The sequence below is a fragment of the Euphorbia lathyris genome, chromosome 9 (genome assembly GCF_963576675.1).
Source record: "Euphorbia lathyris chromosome 9, ddEupLath1.1, whole genome shotgun sequence".
Taxonomy (NCBI): Eukaryota; Viridiplantae; Streptophyta; class Magnoliopsida; order Malpighiales; family Euphorbiaceae; genus Euphorbia; species Euphorbia lathyris.
This window is the reverse complement of record NC_088918.1, coordinates 79,218,791-79,231,503: the sequence shown is the minus strand read 5'-3', so window position 1 is coordinate 79,231,503 and position 12,713 is coordinate 79,218,791. Positions and strand designations below refer to the sequence as shown.

General features: G+C 35.2%; 1 protein-coding gene across 2 annotated transcripts; it reads right to left on the bottom strand.

Annotated features, from left to right (window-relative positions):
• Positions 1-1,253: 1,253 nt before the first annotated feature.
• Positions 1,254-7,972, bottom strand: LOC136205825 (uncharacterized). Of its 2 annotated transcripts, none has more exons than XM_065996628.1 (5): positions 7,179-7,972; positions 6,916-7,050; positions 6,714-6,770; positions 4,834-4,968; positions 1,254-2,444 (listed from the first exon to the last, which is right to left on the bottom strand). In XM_065996628.1, the coding sequence occupies exons 1-5, from the start codon at positions 7,476-7,478 to the stop codon at positions 2,373-2,375; spliced, it is 699 nt and encodes a 232-aa protein (XP_065852700.1). In that variant the 5' UTR covers positions 7,479-7,972; the 3' UTR covers positions 1,254-2,372. The 2 variants fall into 2 exon arrangements, with proteins under 2 accessions (XP_065852700.1, XP_065852701.1); XM_065996629.1 differs by having other exon boundaries at positions 1,254-2,438; positions 7,179-7,962.
• Positions 7,973-12,713: the final 4,741 nt, after the last annotated feature.

Here is a 12,713-nt window from a genome sequence, read left to right as displayed (position 1 = left end):
TCATCTTCTCTATCTCTCTTTAATTTCTTATTTTTCTTCTTCTTTCTCTCTCTCCTCTTTGTTAATTTCTCTCTTTAAAATCAATTGAATTTTTATCTCTTTCTAAATCTAATCTTTAATTAGCAATCTCACAAATCGAACGCAACATTTTTTTTTAATTTTAATTTTAACAAATATATTCAAACGACTGTACTGCAAGAGATCAAGGCAGGGAAGTATTAGTAATCCTGATGATGATGTCTAATATGTTATTAAGAATTAAGATCTTATTATTAGACTAGAAATTTTATTTTGTTTTACAACTTTAGAAGTTAAACTAGTCAATTTGAGTTACGGTTTTATTTTCTGTTTTTATTCTAATTGGTGCATCGCCTCGCCTCTCGAGGCGATATTTTGCCCTTATCGCCTCGGCTCGCCTTTCGATTTTCACAACTATAACTACCCCTCATATTGCAACTCAACCATTTGGCTGATTTGCTTACTTAAAATGTTTCTAGTTCTTAGATAAAGCTTCCACTTTTCAAGTTGGGGTTGCTCCTTTTGTCACCGTCTTCAACTTGAAGGGAGTCTATTGAAAATAATTACTCTGCCAGTTCAACAATTTGCTTACCGTTTTAGTCCCTTTTCTTTTGGTTATGAAGATTCAAAGGGCGAATCCACATATTGGTCACCGAAAAACGCCAAAAATTCTATAAAAACTGTAAATGGTACTTTAATTTATTTATTTAGCACCTATAAATCATGATAAGCATCCCGGATCCGTCAATGATGAGATTCAATATGAAATTCTTCCATTTCTTTTCATCAATGTTCCAGTTCACATCCTTTATACAAATTTAGTTCTATGGTTATTGGAGGATGACAGATTTAGCCTATGTATAAAACAGTGCAATTTTAACCTTAACGTTTACCACCAGATAGTGCAATTTCAAGTCTAGTCACGGAAGATGAGTTCTTTTTCATGTACAATTTCATGTTCTAATCATCCTTTAATCTCACACGTTCTATCCACCCAATAAGGCTGAAATTACACATCTTTTGCTAATGAAAAAAAAACTCATCTTCCATTAATAGACTTGAAATTGCATCATTTATAGCAAACTTTAGGTTTGAGATCCTGCATTGTTTTATACATGGAAAATAAATTTGTTCTATCCCAATAACCATAAGGCTAAATTTGTAGCTTATCCAAACAAGAAATATCATAGGATTGAATTAAATAAAAATTAAAGCAACCATGGTACAACTTAGTATATTGGAGAAAAGCTTAGCATCCTAGCTAAATAAATCAATATGGGATATCAAGAAAATGAATTTTCAAATGAAATTCATTTAGCAAATACATTGTTAATTCAATGAGAAAAGTTTGGAATATGTATACAAAGTGGGATTACAGAATTTACAGAGCAATGATGATTCATTCATTCACATGCCATTGTAGCATCTACAGGGTAAAAGATAAATTTCCAAGACCAAAACATAATAGTATTTTGGTAGAATACAATCCATAGTCCTGAACTATAGCGCTACTAATAGCATATTTTCTAAATTTTATTTCGTAACATAAAAGTCCTTGAATTTAACATTAGTGTAACAAAAAAGTTTAAATCAAAGAAAACCCATTTGAAAAATTAGGCTCAATACCTCCGCAGCCTCCTCAACTTATCCTTTTTTAATTGTCCCATCAACTTAGGTGACAACCTATCAGCCCCTCAACTAAACAAATGTAATACTACATGCCCATTGTGTGTCTAAATGGCATTGAGTACACCTTCCAATACACCTTCTGCATCTATTTCAATACACTTTCTGCATTCTGATGTGAACCCTCTCTTCATTGCTTTTGAAAAAGACATAAGCCTAAGGGGCACAAAGTGTTACCTTTGGTGAGTTGAGGGGGCTAATAGGATGCACAAGGTGAGTTGAAGGGGCTAATAAATCCCATGTAGGCACATAAAAGGGCACGGAATGTTATACTTGTTGATTTGAGGGGTTAATAGGTTGTCCACTAAGTTGAGGAGGCAAAGTGAAAAAAAATGACAAGTTGAGAGGGTAATGAAGGTATTAAGCCAAAAAATTAACAAAATGATTAAAGGTCCAGGTCATTATTTCTTTAAATTTTTTAATGGATTTTCTTTGGTTTTGACTTCAATGTTACAGTAATGAAAAGTTCAAAGATTTTATGTCACGAAATAAAGTTGAGAAACTATAATATTAGTAGTATTATAATTCGGAAACTATATATTTTACCCAATTAGTTTTTATATATATGAAGCAGAAAAGGTTCAATACCTTGGCCTCTTTCAGCAATGACTTCTTTCAATAGAAGAGTACCTAACTGTAACGAAAATTCCTGGTACATTAAGAAAACTTTACTTGTATATCCATTCATTTGCTCGCCCTCCTGTCTCGTCCATGTCTATAAATATGCTCACTGCCTGCAACTTATGATAATGAGAAAAAGTTGATGATAACCATGATGTATATAGCCCCGAACGACAATTGTAACGAGTATTTAAATTTTTTAGGGATAATTTTAAAAAGGGTAAATTTCAAATAAAACCAGTGTGGTTTCACTAATTTTCAGATAAAGGATTGTGGTTTACTTTTTGTCAAAACGAGAATTGAAGTTTTCAACTTTAGCAAAATAAGGACTTTTTCGATTGATACTATTAAAATCACTCTTGACGACTTCAAAAATGACATATTTTAAGAACTACTAATATTCTAAGCAACTTTAATTCTTCAACTTTTTTATTTTGAGATTTTTAGATGAAGTTTGGTAAAGAGAGAGAAAGTTAATGTTTAGAGAGAGAAAGTTTCAAAAAAGATGATTTTCGAAAATCGAAAATGTAGTTCCATATAAAATATGACATTGAACAACTTTAATTCTTGAAAATTTTCATTTTCAGGTCTTAAAGATGGTTTTAATAGCATTAATTCAAGTGCGAAACCTCAATCCTCGTTTTGACAAAAAGGAAACCACAGTCCTTTATCTGAAAACCACAGGGGTTTTATTTGAAATTTACCCTTTTAAAAATAACTCGTATGGTTTCGTCGATTAGCAGATAGGTGTTTATGGTTTGTTTTGTTGTAAAATGTGAACTAATGACCTCAAAATAGAAAATTCAGAGAGAGAAAGTTCTGAAATGGTGATTTTGGAAAATCTGAAACATAGTTCCATAGTAAATGTGGTACCAAACAAATTTAATTTTTAGAGTTTTCTATTTTGAGTTCATCAATGTTCGAACTGACTATGTCAACCTTAAAGTTCTTGGGTTTGCTAACAGCTAGAACCTTAGTCCTCTTTTTACAACAAAAAAAACTCAGGCATCCATCTACAAATGTAGCGAAACCACATGGGTTATTTTTTGAAATATCCCAAATTTTGTTATAACTTCTCACGTTTTTACATGTCACTCTAATAAAAGTAATAAAATTACAATTGTCATCTGCAAACGCGATTCAAACCTTTCATATTTACATGTCGTTCTTGATAGAGATAGTAAAATTACACATGATACACATTACACGAATCCAACATAATATAAGCGAATTACGAGTTTGTTAAATAGATTTTGGGTCAATATTAATATTTAGAAGAAATGAAGTATTACTATATTATCCTATATTTTCAAATGTCACCATCAACAGAGGTAGTAAAATTATATGTGACCCGCAAACACCACAGAAAAACAACACTTACTCCAGTTGGGTTGACACGATTATGATGAAATTTCATGGTTTGGGTTGGGTAAGGTTGGACTCATTCAACACTAACCTGATAGTTAATCTGACACGAATGCAATCCACTTACATGAATGAATAGTATTAGTATGGATTATCATAGAAGGGGAAAGCAAATTTTAAGTAGTAGAAAGCAAATATCTGATAGTGTATAGCCCCATGCTTACACCTTGTAAATACATATATAGCAGTATTTTTTCTGTTTGCCTCTGAATCACAGAACACACCAGATTCATTCGCTAGACCAATATTATACTTTCATTAGAAAATTCATATGCTTGCTAATTTTACTCTATTTCAGCTCTAATACTATTTTGGGAGTGCAATGCCTCCGTCTCACATATATGTGGAGCTATATAGCTCCCTAAATAACTACATCGTATAAATACAGGTCTAACTCAACCCAAAAAGTGCCTCTTTTTCGAAAAAAAAAAGGGCTTCATTTTTTAAGCTTCTTATTACCCGCAGGAGTCCTACTCCCGTTAGCACCCTTTTTAGTACTCCTCAACAGACGGCAAAACCAGTCTCCTATTCGGTTACCTATTCTGCTGAGGAGAATCATATCACATGTTTAAGAACTCGTACAATTCCCTAATTAAGCAATGTAAGATATCTAATAACATATAAGTCACATAATAAAGAAAAAAGAGATTTTTTTTTTCCTATTTTGAAAGATTGTAGAAGATGATTTAGAAAATATTAAAGATTTACTGAGCATGTAATTAGCATTGATCCACTTCTAAAAATACATTACATATTTACATCCTAGGAAACGAGTTTCTAAATTTTAAGAAATGAGTTTCCAACTTCTATAAATTACAAAAACGTAACCCAGAACGTTTTGTACAAGTTTCCGAGAGTTTCAATTTCCAAAATGTTTCGGAAAGGTGAAATGCTCTATGAGCCCAGATTAATTATACAGTTCTTATAAGAACCTAGCTAGCTACCTATTCTCTGAGATTTTTCTTCAGGCCTGTAATGTCTCTTTCTCTCTAATGTTACTAGTCTTTTATTCTGCTATGAAACACTCAATAAGCATTAAAAGAAGTATTGCAATTATTAGGAAACAGCGTATCATTTACTAACCTTTCCTATCCGGGGCCGTTCTTTCGACTTGGCTAAGCTATTTCGAATGTGTGAGACAGCTCCCCAACATTTCAATGTGTTCGCCACATCATCGAGCCTTAATAGATACTCTTCTTCAGTTAATGGGAAAGATCTCTAAACAAAGAACAGAAAATAATGCACAATAAGAAACTGAATTATGGGTAATGTCAAGGAAATAAATACACAAACAAACAGCTTTAAGATACTTTTAGACAATGGAAAGATCAAAATAAAACACAAAGTCCACAATTTTCCAAATTTAAAAGCTCACCGTACAGATCTCGTACTGAGACTCAATACTGTATAAACTGTAGTATGACTAGCATGATATTTTAACTGGAACGAAGACATCATAATTATTCGTTTATACAAATGGTGCCTTAGGTTGCAATTGAGGAAAGCCCTTGATTAATGAGGCAATCTCTAACCGATAAAAACTTATTGAATTCTTTGAAACAGTTCCATGTAGTTTCCAAGGACCAAGTGTTATCCCATAGAAAATCGGTAAGGCAGGTCCCGGGATGGAACCAGCCATAAAGAGTCCCCTGGTCCCTTTGGGATATCCTCGGCTCAATGTCGGACCCGTATCATGGCCTGTCCGGCTGATTTTCCAAGGGGTGCAACTTGGCACGGAAACGTTTTTGTGACCTAGTGGTATTTTTTGCTTCGTATAGTCTAGCTAGGGTCCAGAATCAATCCAGGGATATCCTCATAACCCGAGGGGCACTAGGACTCCCCATGGCTTTTTTCACCCATGGTTTTTTTTTTTATCTGGATTACCTAGCCAGGGTCCAGCATCTAGCCGTGGATATCCCCTTACCCCGTGGGACTCCCCGAAACAGGACCGACCACCGAAAGTCCCATGTGTTCCTCAGGACACAATCATGGGGTCGATGTCGGACCCTGGCTAGGCCATTAGATTTGAATGACAAACCGGACATGGGATTGAGACCAAGCCAACATGGCCATCAACTCAGGTGTCAAACCAGTTTGCCCCTTCGTTCTAAAAGTGACCAATTAAACAAACTCCTTTGACACCTGGTAGTGGTACGTACAAAGCAAAGGACATTAATGTTGAAGAAGTGATCTTGAAGAAGCTAGGCCGCTTGGATAGTGTCACTTGGACAAATTTTGTCTACGACAAAATTCATGCGCGGCCAAGCCATTGGCCAGCCAACTAATATAGAGGGGGTTTCTCTCCCCTGTAAGCATTTCACGGCCAAGTCCTAATTCTGGGAGTGTAACCAAACCTAAGCATATACTCGTTATCCAATTCTAATACAATCCCACAAGATTCCTCTATGTATCAAATATCGACTCTCATAGAGTGCATACTATGGGCTCGACGTCCCCATAATGTCAATAGGGTTCCTTCCCTAAGGAGATATCTTGCTCTCTTTCCAAAACAAGATGCATGCTTCCTAGTCCCAAATGGACTAGGCGGAATCATTTAAGCTAACTGTTTGATTCACTGACCCAGAAGTAGCAGGAGTAGCGGAGATCCCACGCCCAATTATCTTATCCCTTACAGTAGTCCTTATACCAACTTAGGGTTTGAAAGGAACAATCACTTATATGTTTCATTCAACACTCCTTGGTGAAATCTCCTCAGAACTGTGTTAATGCTTAGGCCAGATTAGCTATGGGTTAACTGCCTCCCCCTAACTGAGAGCTGGCGTATAGATACCTATGACTAATCTGAGTAGACTAACATTTTCATGATAAATTTCCTTGTTGTAGAGACTCGCATGTGACATACCCATGTTTGATTAAGTGTCTGTAATTGTGCAACACAACAAAGCTGTATTGACTAAAATGAAGAGGCATGGCAATAGTAAATAGCAGAACCATTTCCTTACCTGCTCCCTGTACTTCCACATGACATTTAAAGCAAGCAGATTTCTACCCATGAACTCCTACATCAGGTAATTGAAAGTAGCATATTAATTAAGTTGATGCTTGGTAGTCAGGCAACTTTGCAAGGGATGATAAAAATTTCACTGTTAAAAAGAAACAAAAACATGTATGAATTGCAATATCTTCATAATAGAGAAAGTGTACCTTCTTTATTAGTTGAACATCATAAGATCTTCCATATTTATTTCTAATAAGAGTTGCAAGGTCAATTCCACTAAAGCTGGAATCATCTACACCAACAATTCTTTCTAGATTCCTTCTGAGAATTTCACTATTAACCTGGAAAAACAACTAATCAGAACCTAAAATAAACTTAAAATCCATCTACTAATACACCATTCAGCCATTAAAATCACACGCAAAGAGAGCAGCAGAACTAAAATAAAAACAAAAAGATACCAGCATACCCCTCCAGCTGGATCGTTGGAAGAATTCTTATCAGTAGCTTCATTTTCATCTTCATCTTCATCTTGAGATTCAGATTCAGATTCATCAGGATCATTTACTTTAGCAGACAAAACAGGGCTAAATTTCCTCGGAAGGAGGCGATAACCTCGAAAAAGCAAAAACGGAGCAGAAGAATCCCCAAAACGTGACACCTTATCATTAAATCTTCCTCTGAAAAGAAGGCGATGCTGCTGCTGATGATGAGGATGGTGAAATCCAAGAGACCAATTACGATGGTGAGTTGATACAATGCTCGTCATATCTCTGAAATCATAAACAGATGAAATTCATTGATATGAGAAGCTAAATCAGATCTTGTGGCAGAATCAAGCAGCAGATGGAAATTCCTTCTTCCAAATCAAACAACTGGGACTGGAGAATGGAGAAGATGAAAGAAACTGAACCAGTAGTGTTTCTGTTTTGGGTTTGGATAAAGTAGGAGAGGTCATTAACTCAAACGAAGAAATAAATGAAACGACAGCGTTTTTTGTTTTAGTTTGTAGTTTGCACGCATTTCTCTTGGAACCGGAACAAAGAAACGCAGAAATTGATTATGTCGCTTTTTTTAAGACGTTCGCGGAACTGCCAGAAAGTGCAAATAGTGTAATTTTCCGGTCGTCTCTCGGATAAAACAGCTCACTCAATGAAAATACAAGTTTGTATTGAACAGTACAAACTTGGTCAAAATACACTCAATTAAATATGCTCAGTATCAATTTGAAAAGAAAGAAGATAAATTTTAGAATTTGGCGCAGTAGTATTTCGACCGAATGAAAAAAAACAGCTTTAGGAGTGATTGCTTCATCTGTCAACAAAGGAGCAAAAATGTCCTATTTATACTTTCTGATAATGGAACAAAAAAAAGGTTGCGGAGATATTATAATATAAAATAATTAAAAGACCATGGAATAGATCTTAGTGGAATTAATCAAGGAATCACAAAGTATTAGTTAATAGAGGAACAAAAAAAAACATAATACCAATTCCACTTAGAAGAAAACTAATTAAAAAATAGTTTTTATACTATTCCAGTAACAAAAGAAGTTGAATACCAATTCAACTATAGGCGTAAGACTAGGTTCCATAGAAGACTAAATCAATTAGGTATAAACTAATTAAATAGTTTATTAAAAAAATTCATACTTACCCAACAATCCCCCACTTGAATTTTTAAAACATTTTACTGAGCAGTAACTTTAATACATAAGGTCGAGCATAAACAAAGGTATCTTTCGATTTGAACCTTTGCGTAGTGAGTATAAATCAGATTTTACTAGAGTGACTCGTAGTCTTGAACTCTATCTATGACATTATACCACACCATAACCTTTTCAAAGTGTAGTTCTAGTAACCCGTGCGTTTATGGTCATGCACGTTTATCCCGATATAATGAATGCTCTAGAGTTTTGCCCTAAACTCATAGTAAACGGCCTCACTTCCACATTTATATAGGCGAGTCTATCAAAAGTACTCATGTAGCTATGTACTTCACTCTAAATGGAGTATAGACTTCATTAAGAGTTTCTATTATCTCAACCTCACATCGCTTCAGGATATTCATGCTTCAAATTGCATGATCTGACACATATTACATCACAACTTGTTATTACCCGTTGAACCTATTTCTTGGGATCTCCAGTCTATAGGTTGGGTTACCATTGTGTGTAACTCATCACAGTAGGGGCATAAGTCGCATACTCTTTACTGTATTTTGAACTTTCTCTCTAGCTAATCCTTCCGTCAAAGGATCGGCGAAATTCTCTTCTGAGCGTATATGATCCACTCTAACAGCTCCTTTAGTGAGTAGCTCTCTAACAGTGTTGTGCGTATGACATATCTGTCATTTCTTATCGTTGTAATATCGATTTTGAATCTTAACAATAATCGCGGTACTATCGCATTGGATCAATACTGCGGGAATCGGTTTTTTCCATAAGGGAATCTTAGCTAACAGACTTCTCAACCAACTTGCTTCTTCACTAGCCACAGCTAGTGCAATAAGTTCTGATTCTATAGTTGATTAAGTTAGAATAGTCTGTTTCTTAGACTTCCATGAAACAGCACCACCAACTATATTGAAAATATAGCCACTAGTAGTATTGGAATCACCTGATAAGGTATTCCAGTCAGCATCGCTATACCCTTCAAGGGCTGTTGGAAAACTTTGATAATGTAACCCAAGTTTTATGGTTCTTTTAAGGTATCTCATGACCCTTTCTATAGCATTCCAATGCTCCACACTAGGTCTACTAGTAAATCTGCATAGCAGTCCCACGACATACGCGATGTCGGGTCTAGTACAATTAGTGGCATAATGAAGGTTGTCAATTATGCTTGCATACTCTGATTGTCTTACACTATCTCCAGTGTTCTTAAAAAGTTTTATACTAGGGTCATAAGGTGTGCATGCAGGTTTACATTCAAAGTAGTTATATTTTTTAAGAATCTTCTCAATGTAGTGAGATTGATCTAAGGAAAATCCATTTTCAGACCTAGTTATCTTGATGCCAAGAATGACGTTTGCTTCTCCTAGATTTTTTATGTCAAAGTTTTCACATAGCATCGACTTAACAGAATTCACAACATGAATGTTAGATCCAAAAATAAGCAAGTCATCAACATATAAGCATATAATGGTGCAAACACCATTTTCATATTTGTAGTACATGCATTTATCATTTTCATTCACCTTAAAGCCATTTGAAATAATCAGGTTATCAAATTTTGCATGTCATTGCTTAGGTGCTTGTTTTAGGCCATATAAAGATTTAGCTAACTTACATACCTAATGGGCTTGATTAAACTATAAACCTCTTCTTATAATTCACCATTCAAAAACGTAGTTTTAACATCTATTTGGTGCACCACAAGATTGTGTACAGAAGCAATAGCAATCAAAACACGAATTGACGTAATTCTTGTAACTGGTTAATATGTATCAAAGAAATCAACATTCTCTCTTTGTCTAAAGCCTTTAGCTACAAGGCGAGCCTTATACTTATCAACTGAACCATCAGGTTTCAGTTTCTTTTTTTAGGATCCATTTACAGCATATTGGTTTGCAACCTGGAGGTAAGTCTACTAAGTGCCAAGTTTGGTTTGACTCAAGTGAGTCCATTTCATCATTAATGGCTTCTTGCCATATATCAGCATCTAAGGAGGTTAAGGCTTCTTGTATAGTAAGTGGATCCTCTTCTACTATGAAAGCATAAAAGTCAGAACCAAAGTCTTTAGAGACTCTAGGTCTCTTACTTCTCCTAGGTTCAGATTCCTCACTCTCCTTTTGCACTATAGGTCTAACAGCAGGCATGTTACTAGATGATGCACCCCCACTATTTCTCAATTTAAAAGGAAATATATCTTCATAAAAGTCAGCATCATTTGATTCTAAAATAACATGTGCATTCAGATCATAGAACCTATATGCTTTGCTATTCACAGCATACCCAATAAACACACATTCATAAGCCCTACTAGCAAGTTTGACTCTATTAGGTTCAGGAATCCTAACATAAGCCAAACAACCCCAAGTTCTAAAATAGGATAGGCTAGGTGTTTTATTTTTCAAGATCTCATAAGGGGAGATTTTGCTTTTTGACTTAAGGACCCTATTCAGCACATAGCAAGTAGTCAATAAAATTTCTCCCCACCAATGTGAGGCAGCACCGGAACTAAGCATAGTAGCTACTCCAGACTCAGTAAGTGGCCTATTTTTCCTTTCAGCCTTTCCGTTCATTTATGGTGAATACGGTGCAGTGGTTTCATGTATAATTTCATGTGATTTATAAAAATCAATAAATAAGCTAGAACCATATTCTGTGCCTCTATCACTACGAAGTCTCTTAACTTTCATATTGCATTGATTTTCTATTTCAACTATGAACAATTTAAACATGTCAAACGCTTCACTTTTATTTTTCATCAAATAAACAAAAGTAAAGTCAGAACAATCATCAATAAAGGTTATAAAATTACGTTTGTCATTTCTAGTCAACTTTCCATCTAATTCACATATATCAGAATGAATTAACTCTAGAGGTTCAGAATTCCTAATAACAGATTTATGAGGTATTTTTGTGATTTTTGCCTGACTACAGTAATCATATTTAAGAAACTCATTTAAATTCAACTTTGGAATTAATCCTAGGTTACTCATGTTCTTAATGATACACTTATTAACATGACAAAAGCGAGCATGCCAAACATTAAAAGTACACAAGGTGTAAACAGAAACATTCACTTTATTAATCTCAACATTCAACTTAAACATGCCTCCAGTTGTATAACCCCTTCCTACAAACACATTGTTCTTAGTCAAAGTAAATAAATTTGCCCATGTAGTCTGTGTGAAACCAGCCTTGTTGAGAAGATAGCCCGAAACCAAAATTTTCCTCATTTTTGGAGTATACATCACATCCTTCAAAGTTAAGGTTTTTCCAGATGTGAAGTTCAATTCCACATTACCAATTCCAGCAACAATAGTGGTATGAGAATCACCCAACAACACTTTCTTATATTCAGTCACAACAGTGTACGTTTTGAACATACTTCTATCATAGCAAATATGGCGAGAAGCACCAGTGTCTACCCACCACCCATCTGATCCACCTATGAGGTTGATCTTAGAAATCATAGCAACAAAATTATGTTGCTCTTCAGTCAGGTTAACACTAGGAGTAGTGTTTGGCCTGTTCATGCACTTACGTGCCATATGACTTGGTTTCCCACAATTAAAGCAGAGGAAAGCAGCATCATTTCTAGGTGGCAGTTGTTGTGGTCTATTTTGGTACCTTTGAAGGTTCCAATTCAGATTAACTCGAGTGTTGTGGTTTTGGTTTGGTTTGCGGTTCTGATTCTTAAAACTCTTTTGAACGGGTTTCAGAACAGCAGTGGATCTTTTAGTGTTATTAGAAACAATAAGCACTTCTTCTTTTAAATCTTGTATTCGAGCTTCCTCCTTAATTCGGAGGCGTGTAATCAGAATTTTCATCGAAAATTCTTTTGTTTTGTGCCTCAGAACATTTTAAAAATCTTATCATGAAGGAGGCAGTTTGTCAATAATCACAACTTGAAATTGATCATTGAGACGCATACTTGGAGTTCGTGAGATTGAAACTCCACTGATTTGTCATCAGTCATCTGAAATTTGAGGTAGCGGCTGACAACATATTTTTTTGACCCAGCTTCCTCTGTATCATACTTCCTTTGCAGAGCTTCCCAAATTTCTTTAGCAGTTTTTTCTTCAGCAGTATAGTAATTATACAAATCGTCAGTTAACCTATTGAGAATGTAATTTTTGCACAGAAAATCTGTTTCTGTCCATTTTTCAGTAGCATGAACATCAACATCTTCAGGAACAACAGGCTTCTCTGAAGTCAGAACAGAAGCAACTTTTTTCATGGTGAGGTAGAAGAGCATCTTCTATCTCCACCTTCGGAAGTGAGCCCTTCAAACCGGAATGGTTTGTTGATTTCAGCAATCCCATTAGATTGTTC